The sequence below is a fragment of the Cervus canadensis genome, chromosome X (assembly GCF_019320065.1).
Source record: "Cervus canadensis isolate Bull #8, Minnesota chromosome X, ASM1932006v1, whole genome shotgun sequence".
NCBI classification, from domain to species: Eukaryota; Metazoa; Chordata; class Mammalia; order Artiodactyla; family Cervidae; genus Cervus; species Cervus canadensis.
The window spans coordinates 40,656,678-40,665,675 of record NC_057419.1 but is presented as its reverse complement, the minus strand read 5'-3'; the positions used below and the strand labels follow the sequence as shown (position 1 = coordinate 40,665,675).

General features: G+C 52.0%; 1 protein-coding gene across 1 annotated transcript in view; it reads right to left on the bottom strand.

Annotated features, from left to right (window-relative positions):
* Positions 1–266: 266 nt before the first annotated feature.
* NALF2 (NALCN channel auxiliary factor 2) overlaps positions 267–8,998 on the bottom strand; it is a 28,247-nt gene continuing 19,515 nt past the window's right edge. The window contains exons 2-3 of the mRNA XM_043459538.1: positions 3,497–3,668; positions 267–3,136 (exon numbers count right to left, since the gene is read on the bottom strand). Of these exons, the coding sequence (XP_043315473.1) occupies positions 2,751–3,136; positions 3,497–3,668 (558 nt within the window). The 3' untranslated portion in view covers positions 267–2,750. The remainder of the gene's footprint in view (positions 3,137–3,496; positions 3,669–8,998) is intronic.

Sequence of the window (8,998 nt, the reverse complement as noted above, 5' to 3'; positions counted from 1 at the left end):
CTTCCGGCCTTGGTGTGTCTGTACTTCAGCCCAGCCTGGTCCACTTCCTTCGCTCACACTTATCTGCCTGATCCCTGCTGGAGGTTGAATTTGGACTTCCTTCTCACGAATGGCCTGCTACAGAGGTTACTCTTTTTTTCTGAGACTTGAGCCGACAAGCAGCAGGGCAGAGGGGTCAGCATCTCCTGGTCCCGCCTCCTCTCCAAGCCACAGACATTTTCCCTCGGGCAATTTTGACGCCATGGAAGAAAACCATGAAGGGAGGGTTATCATCAACTCTTTACCATTTATTTCTTTATGGGGTTAAACAAGAGCAGAGAGGCCTCTGCCCCACAATGCAACAAAACAGAAAGCGGTACACATACAGACTCTCACCGAAACACAGAGGCAGGGGTAGGGCAACAAGTGAGTCATAGCCAGGTGAGGGAGGGGGACTACTAGGAATCCGACTTGGAGACTCAGTCATAGGAACTAGTGCAAGAAAGTCCTACTCATGAAGCACAGTGTAGAAAATGGCGTAAGAAAGCTGCCCAGCTCCGCTGCCTGTGACGAAGGGCAGAGGCAACTGAAGGGGTGGTGGAAGATCTGGGCAGTGGGGTGGATGGGGACAGTCAAATGACTTCGAAGTGGAGTGAGGTGCCCCTTTCCCCTGCCACTGGGCAAGGCCCTGGGCTGGTCTGAGCCAGGGGTCTCCTGGGCACTTGGTGAGGGGGAAGTGGGGTGGGAGTCTCCAAGGGTCCATTTCCTGGGGCCCTAAGGCCCCCCCTTTACTTCCCAGTCCCTTTGCCCCTCTTGAGGATGCAGGAATTAGAAGGCAGTACCTAGGGTCTCTCACGTCTACAGAAGCATCTCTGGAAAGGAGCCAGCACCTCTTACCCTCCCCAGCTGAAAAGAGCACTCTAGAGATGGGGTATGTGGCTAGGCCTGAAATGCTGAAGGTCCAACAGGGAGCGTGTGGCCAGGGCACAGGGCTGGGGGTGGGTGGGGGGACACGCTGTGAGAAATGAGAAACCTGGTGTGGAAGGACTCTGCAGCCTCACAAAGCCTATTTGGGGACCCTGATGAGGCCCCTGAATGATTCCCTCTCTACTACTGAGGTCTCTTATTTATCCCTCAGCCAACTGGTTCCAGCTGTCCCCTTCTTTGTTTTGCCTAATGCAGTTCCAGGTCCACCACTCCCCACCCCCTGCCTTAACTCACTGGCATCTCATCCCAGACACAGGCCCTTCTGGCACCGAAAGCCACTTGGCCTGTCCCAGAAACATAGTTGTGGCTCCCTTTCTTGTCTGTGCCTATTGGTTTGTAGATGTCCCAGGCCTTCCACTCCCAGGAGATCAGCACGAGGCTGATGGCCCCCAAGGGTCTCTGCAGGCCTCTTCTCTCGTGCAGCACTGTAGCATGACTAAATACTTCAAGTCTCTTGGCCAAGGGACCGCAGCACATTGTCTTTATCCAGTGGGTCCTCTTGCCAGTTTCTGGACTTTCTCCAGCGAGGGGCAAGGGTGGCTGGATTAGGGGGCCCGCTGTAGGGTGAGGAGCAGTCTGGTGGTTCCACAATTAGGGTAGTAACCCATGGGGTCAGGGATTGGAAAGGATGAATACTCTTTGGTAGGCTGGGAATGGGGACAGGCTGGGGATGGGGAGGCTCATCTCTGGAAAGCCCTGGGGCAACACCACCAGGGTTTCCTTCATTGAGGCCTGGGCTAGGATGAGTTGGGGGAGTTTGGGGACCCAGGCCAGGCCTGACCCTCTTGGGCTTAAGTCCCTCCTCCCCGTGGAGATCAGAAATGGAAACGTCTTTGGCCCCAAGGCCAAGATCTCCAGGGCAAGAGTGGCCCTTGGGAGTATGTGCACCTTCTGTAAGATATGGCCCTTCAGACAGTGGCAGTCTGACCATGTGCCCTCAGTCTTCGGTTTCAAGGCCCAAGACCCCAGTCCCTGTGCTCTTTTCCCCAGAGGGCTCCTTTTGCAACCTTTTCTGATTTGGGGTGGTGTCCTTGAGCCTGCCTCAACACTGATCATCTGCCTCCCCAGTGCCAGGTGGTGACAGGCCATTCAGCCATCTTTTTAAGCCCTCTGTGTTCCTCTCTCCTCTTCACTCCCACCCTCCACTATTCCTATCACCTAGGGTGCTGGGGCACAGCTTAACTGGGGCCCCGACCTAGCTGCAACTGCATACACCTTGTGTCCCAGCCTGGTCCTTCCTTGTGGCAGGCCCCCCTCCGCCATGGGACAAGGGGCGCTGGAGCGGGAGGAAGGCCACTGCATCGTCTGCCGTTGCCTGTAGGAGTATGGGCAGGAGGGAATTAAGGATCGTGGCAACAAAAGGAATGCAGAGGGGGGAAGAGTTTCTCCCCTCTGTGCCCCCCAACATTCCCTGCAGGGCCAAGATCAGATAAGCAGCCTTCTTCCCTGGGGTCAGGGCTCTCAGTAGGGGTGGGCATTTCCAGCCCCCACCCCGCCCTCCCCTTTTCTTTTGGCTAAGCTCCATATATGGAGCCTGGGAGGGGGGCACCTGCTGCTCCTGCCTTTTTCTCCCGGATGAGTTTTGCAGTTTCCTGGGGGCCCTTTGGCGGCTCTGTTGGAGCTGCTTTTGGGGTGGGGGTTGGTTGGGGGTGATGTGTGATCCCCCATTTCCCCTGCCCCCTACCTGGTCCTACACCTCCCATGGGAGGGGCCCCTCCCCCTCCCCCTGGGGGAGCTGGAGTTGATGTCGGTGTGTGGTGGAGGTCTGATCTCCCTCCCTGCGGTCACTCTTCCCGAGCCAGGCCCTCGTCTAGGGCAGGCAGTGCCTCCAGGCCCGGTCCCCCACCACTCTGACTGCTGGAGAAGGACACCATGGTATGGAGGAGCACGAGAACAAGGATGTAGAGCCGGATCCTGCTGGGGCTGAGGCGGGAGCCCCCAGAAACCGGCAGCAGGGAGGGCTTGTGGCCGAGACGGCCTGGGGGCTCGTGGCGGGGATGGTAGTGGTGGTACTGTTGGTGGTAGTGGTGGAAATAAGAGTGGTGGAATTGCTGGTGGTGGGTTTTGGGGGCTTCAGACTCCTTGAACTTCTTCTTCTCCGACTCACAGGAGACCCACTGCACGTCACAGCACTTGGTTTCTGGCCGCTTTGGTGAAGTATCCAGCAACCCTGCCAATGGATAAGGAAGGCGGGGTGGGGTGCTAAGGGGGCTGCTGGCTATGCCTTTCTGAGAGAGGTGATTGTCAAAGCTGGGGCTGCTCTGGCAGTCCTGCCCAAGACTCTTCCCCCTGTCCCTTAGTACAATCCCTTTCTGGACACTATCTCCCAGGGACCCCAGATAGTTTCTCTGGGATAACTCCCTGGCCCTATTCTACTTCATCCCATCCCCACCTGGGGTCTTACTACCCACTCCAGCAGCCACTAACTTTCCCCTAACCCAACTTCCCTGTTGTCCTCCCCGACCACAGCCCTAACCTGGTGCCTGCCTTGGGCCCCCAGCCTCCCCCTCTCCCAGGGCCCTGTCTTTACCTGTACAGATAAAGCCAGGGAGCCCTCCGTATACCATTTCCTCATTGTCAGGGAGGATAAAGGGGCACCGGGTCTGCACCTCCAGGCAGTATTGCTTGCAGGGCACCCAGCGCTGGCATTCCTGCTGGGTCACGCTGAAGTATTCTGAGCACAGCCAGGCCTTGTAGACAGCCTGTGGGGAGAGGAAAGAGCATCAGCCCAGGTGCCAGCCCCTTCCGGCATCAGAGGAAAGTGATGAGGAGGGGTGTACCTGTAGTCTGTTGGGGGAGGGTATTGTGTGCTTACTAAGCCAACCCCAAGATCCAGGGGCTGGGGAAGAAGGGTTTGGGTCAAAACCACTACCTCCTACCCCAAAATCTCACATTTCATAGCCAGAACTCAGAGTCCCCAGTCTGCAGTAATCGAAGACTTTTAATTTATTCACTGGTAAAATCACAAAATGACTCCTGTATCTGAGCTGGAAAAGGTCTTACCAGTCATCCCAACCAACTGCACCATTTTATAACTGGTCCCAAGAGATGTCCGGACTTCTCTGAGGTTACTTATATTGAGGTAAATTTCACTTGCATTCGATTCAGCAAACATTTCTTTGGCTGATGGTGTTAAGTTTCTAAACTCAAGAAAAGAGATGGAGAGGATAATCTTTGCTCTATCTCATTAAGGTGTTGTATGGATCAAATAATATGACACATATGAAAATGTTTTTATATTCTATAGTGCAGTACAAATGTGAGGGGTTATTTTTTAATAAAAACAGGAATCTGCCTTACTAAGCACCAGATGTGCCTTCAAGCTCTACTTAATCCATGCTCTGTCCTGTTGACTTCGGCCTTGGAGTGGAGCAGGCACCACATTTCATTTGCTTCGAACTTTGCTTGGCCATTTCACTTCACAGGTTTACTTTCTGCCCCTCATCTAGCCCTCTCTTACCGGGCACTGGGTCCTAGCTAAGAAAGGTTTCCTGCTCTGTACTATTTGGCTATCGTCAAGACCAGAGTTCCTCAATGGTGACACTTCTGACATTTTGGACTGCAGGATTCTTTGTAGTGTGGGCTGTTCTGTGCACTGTAGAATATTGAGCAGCATTCCTTGCTTCTACCCAGCAGTTGCCAGTCACATCCTCTAATCGCCCCCCCCCCCATTGTCTCTGCCTATTGCCAAATATCCCCTGAGCAGGGTGGGGGGCAAGGGACACAAAACCATCTCCCATTGAGAACCACTGATCTAACTTCTTGCTCCTGAAAGTGTGGATCTGGACCAGCTGCATCACCATCACTGAGGAGCTTGTGAAAAGTGCAGATTCCCAGGCCCTGCCCCAGACCTGACAAGTCACACCTGCATTTTAACAAGATGCCCAGAGCTCTGCCCACATCCAGTCCTCATGTCTTCAGTTGCTCCCTGTAGCAGTGGCTCTCTGACTTCAGTGTGCCTCAGAATCCCCTGGGATACTTGTTCAATAGGCAGAAGGCCCCCTCCAATTCAGCTTCAAGAGGACTGAGGAGGGCTCAGGAATCTGCCTTTGGAACAAGGGTCCAGGTCATTTTGCTTCCAGACTCCTTTCCACCACACTCTGGGCAACATGGTCAGAGTTTCTTACACAGACATTAGACATTTACACTCAAAAGCAAATAACTCCATTGTGAACCTGGACTTTGGCAATGTAACCCCACACTGGCCTTTTCCAAAGTGGGGGCAGGGGTGTGGTGGTGGGGGATGGTGGTAGTGGGTTGTGGTGCAGATTATCCCCCTGAGGAACACAGCTTTGCTATCTCACTGGCCTCTCAAATTTAACATGTTCTAAATCTTAAAATTCAGTTCCTGTCTTCTTTTTTTTAACTCCAAATCTGCCCACACCAGTAAGTCTTGACCACTTCAGTTAAGTGTCACAATCATGCATCTGAATATTCAAGCCAGAAACTTAGGTGTCGGCCATCATGTTTCTCTTAATAGGCATTCCCACACACAGTCCATCAGCAAGGCATGCCAAGTCTCCCTCTATGTCCACGACTCTGTGCAGGCCATTGTCATCTGTCACCTGTATGACAGTCTCCTATGTGGCCTCGCTGCCTCCAGTTTTGCTCTTTCCAATCTACTGTTTACACAAGAGTAAGAGGGATCTCAAAATGACATTTGATCATGTTACTGCCTTGCTTCGTATCCTTCAATGCATTTACAATAAAATCCAAACTTTCAACCACAGACTTCAAATTCCTGCATAACTTGGCCTCTGTCTGTCTCTCCAACTTCATTTTCTACCTCTCCCTTCCAGCTCATCATGCTCCACACGCTGAGGTTTTCTTTCTTTTCCTTGAACATGCCCTACTTCTTCCCACCTTGGGGCCTTGGCACACACTGTTCTCTTGGCCTGATATGCTCTTGATTCCCCATTTCTGGTCTGCCTGGGTCCTTCTCAACTTTGAAGCCTCAGTTCAAATGTTATCTCCTCAAAGCGGGTCTTTCTGACCACTCTAGCTAGAGAATGACCCCTCACCATTCTTTTCCTTAACTGTTTCTTTGCCACAAGTATGAGTTTGTCTGCATCCTTGTTTTGTTTTTCTCTGTCAGCCTCACTAAAGTGTGAGTTGCATGAAAGCAGATGTAGGCGTGTCTTACTACCATTATGTACTCAGTACAATATATGTAAAAAAACACAACTGTTAATGGAACGAACCAGACAAGTATATGAGGACATGTTCCTACTCTCAGAGAAATTCTGGTTTCATCTAACTTGAAACTATGGCACATTTTCTATAAGAGAAATTAAATCACTGGCCATGGGAGGGAAGCAAATAGGAAAGCTGGGAAAGATTTCAATAAGGGGATAAGAGTTGAGCAGGGATTCAAAGTAGGATTTTAGATGGGAAAGGCAGAGATGGGACAGAGACAAAAGGGCATTTTGGACTGAGGCAACAGCTTAAGCAAAGGTACAGACATGAGTGCAGTGTACAATGTGTTGGAAGAATGGAGAGTGGTTTTGTATGAATAAAGTGCAAAGGGTACCTATTTCTTGTAAACGGACATTTATTTCCAGGTTTTGACGATCACAAACAATGCTTCAGTGAATAGGTCTATACACATCTCTCTTGAATACTTGTGTTATATTTTATTTACATAAACTCTTAAGAGTGAAATTATTGGCATAAAAGATCTGTGCAATGGAGTGAGAAGGGAGTGGAAGGAGGGTGGAAAGCGACAAGTAAAGGTAAGAGGCAGGGGAAGAGGGAGCTGGAGTGGTACGAGAGGGGCTCAGGGGTTGGAGAGAATGGTAGTGGGGTCAGCAGTACAAGGGAATAGGAGAGGAAGAAACAGGGTAACAAAGAGTAGGGAGTTGGAGGGGGAGAAATGGTGGTACTTGAGGGATAGGAAAAAAAGGGTTGGGGAGGAAGCAGGGGAGTGAGAGATGGAGGGTATAAGGGAGGCAAACAGGTGTGGTGAGGCTAAGAGAAGACGAAGGGTAAGAAAGAGTAGGGGATAACGGTGAGGCACAGGAGAGGTGGAAGAGGGGCTGTGAAGAGGAGAGGCAAGAAAGGAGGAGTAAGAAAGAGGGTTTAAGAGCCAGCATGGGAATATGGAAGGTGAAAAAGATGGGAGCAGAGGAAAGCTGAGATAAGAAAGAGGGATAAGAGCAGAAGGATATGGGGAAGAAAGAAAGAAAAGACAAAAGGAAATCCATAATGCTAAGGGCCTCAGGACCTCAGAGACCCCCCTCCATCCTGTGGGCCCCAGAGTTCCCAGAGAAATCTCTCTGTCCACAGCCTCTTCCCCAATCTCTATAGACTGGACCCAGAGTCTACCTCCATCCTCACCCTGGACTGTGTGGAACAGCACAGATCTCTACCACTGGGGTTCAGTGGCCCCCTTGGGATTCTCCCTGGGCGATTCTGGTTCAATATTCCTGCTCCCAGGTGAGGAGGCTGCAGTGGAGGGTCAGCCCTCCTCCCAGGCAACTGCAATTAGCCTAACAGCAGGCACTGGTGGCTGGGCACTCCCTGTCTCTGCCCTAGGAGAGAGGGCGGGAGTTGAGGGAGATGAGGCAGGGAGAGAGGTGGCCTGACTGTGGGAGGGAGGCCTTTCTCCTTAGTTAGATGACCCTCCCTCAAGCCCCACTCCTCAGAGTCACCATGGCAACAAGTGGGCGAGCAGATTGCCTGAGGAAGACACCAGGCCTGTGGGTGGCAAGGCAGGAACAGGCAAGGAACTAGTGAGGGGAATGGAGGAAGAAGGGGCTGAGAGGTAATCCAGTTCCTTGGCTCAGCAGATGGCCAGCTGAGGTCGCTGCACTGGTCTACATGCTTTAAGAGGGGCTGGGATCCTTCTCAAATGAAAAGTCTGGCTTTCAGGGCGACCACCTGGACAGCAAGCCTGCCTTAGTCTCTGCAGCCCTCTTCCCTGGAAGGGCCTAAGTCACTTGCCTCGTCTCATCAGTGTTAGGACTGAGCCAGAGGGGATTGTGTTGCTTGGGCAGCTGCAGGGGTCCTGGGCATTCATCCACAAGGAAGGGGCAGAGCTGATAGAGCCAGGTTCGAGACCTGTAGGGTTGGCTGGAGATGGGGCATGCAGGGCAAAGGAAGAAATGTCTCAGAACCAGACAACAGTCAGTTGGGAGACCCTTGGAGATCTTTTGCCCATTTCTCAATTCTGGCTGCATATTAGAATCACTCAGTCTTTTAAAAACGCTCCTGCTTGGCTCACATGGCACTCTAGACCAAGCAGCTGGAATCCTTGTGGGTGGAACCTACACATCTAGAGTTTTTCAAAACAGCTCAGGTAATTTTAATATGCAGAGATCTTAGCCTTGCTTTATTTTATAGCTGAGGAAACTGAGGCTCAGAAAAGGGGGGAAGGACTTGTCTACAGTCACACTAAATAGTGGCAGAGAGAGGAACTTGAAACCCAGTTTCTAGACTCCAACTCCAGGGTTCTTCCTCCTGGACCATCCTATCAGTGACTGCATGCTAAACTCAGGACACAGGTGTGTGGGGAGGGGAGGACAGCTGAGGAGAACCAGGCCTGCTCTGGGCTTTTCTTCAAACTCCAGCTCTGGCAGGAAAGGCTTCTTTATCACACCCTGTACTCTGTGCTTAAGCATCCTGGACCCTTGAGGTAGCAGCAGACGATGGGTGGGGTGGAAGCCTTGACCTGGCAGTGCCCTCTTTTCCCTACAGAAGCCCCTTCCCCACGTCCAGCAGGCTGCTGCTGGGCTCACTCAAGTTCTGGCAGATACAGCCAAGTTGCTATGGGAACTGGGAGGGGAAGGAAGCAGGGAGTAACTAGAGGGAACACCAATTAACCCAAAAAGGAAGCTGAGAAGGCTATCCCATTCCTCCTCCCGGCTGGGCTGTTAAACCACTCTTGAAATGGGAGCGGGTAAGATGACAGGGATCCCCACCCATCCTGGGCTCTGCAGCTGCTAGTTTAGGGTAGAGTGGGAGGACCTAAAGAGCCTTAACTTCCTGCTCCCTGGCGTGCAGCCCTGGCCCAGGCATTCTTATTCCTATGCTC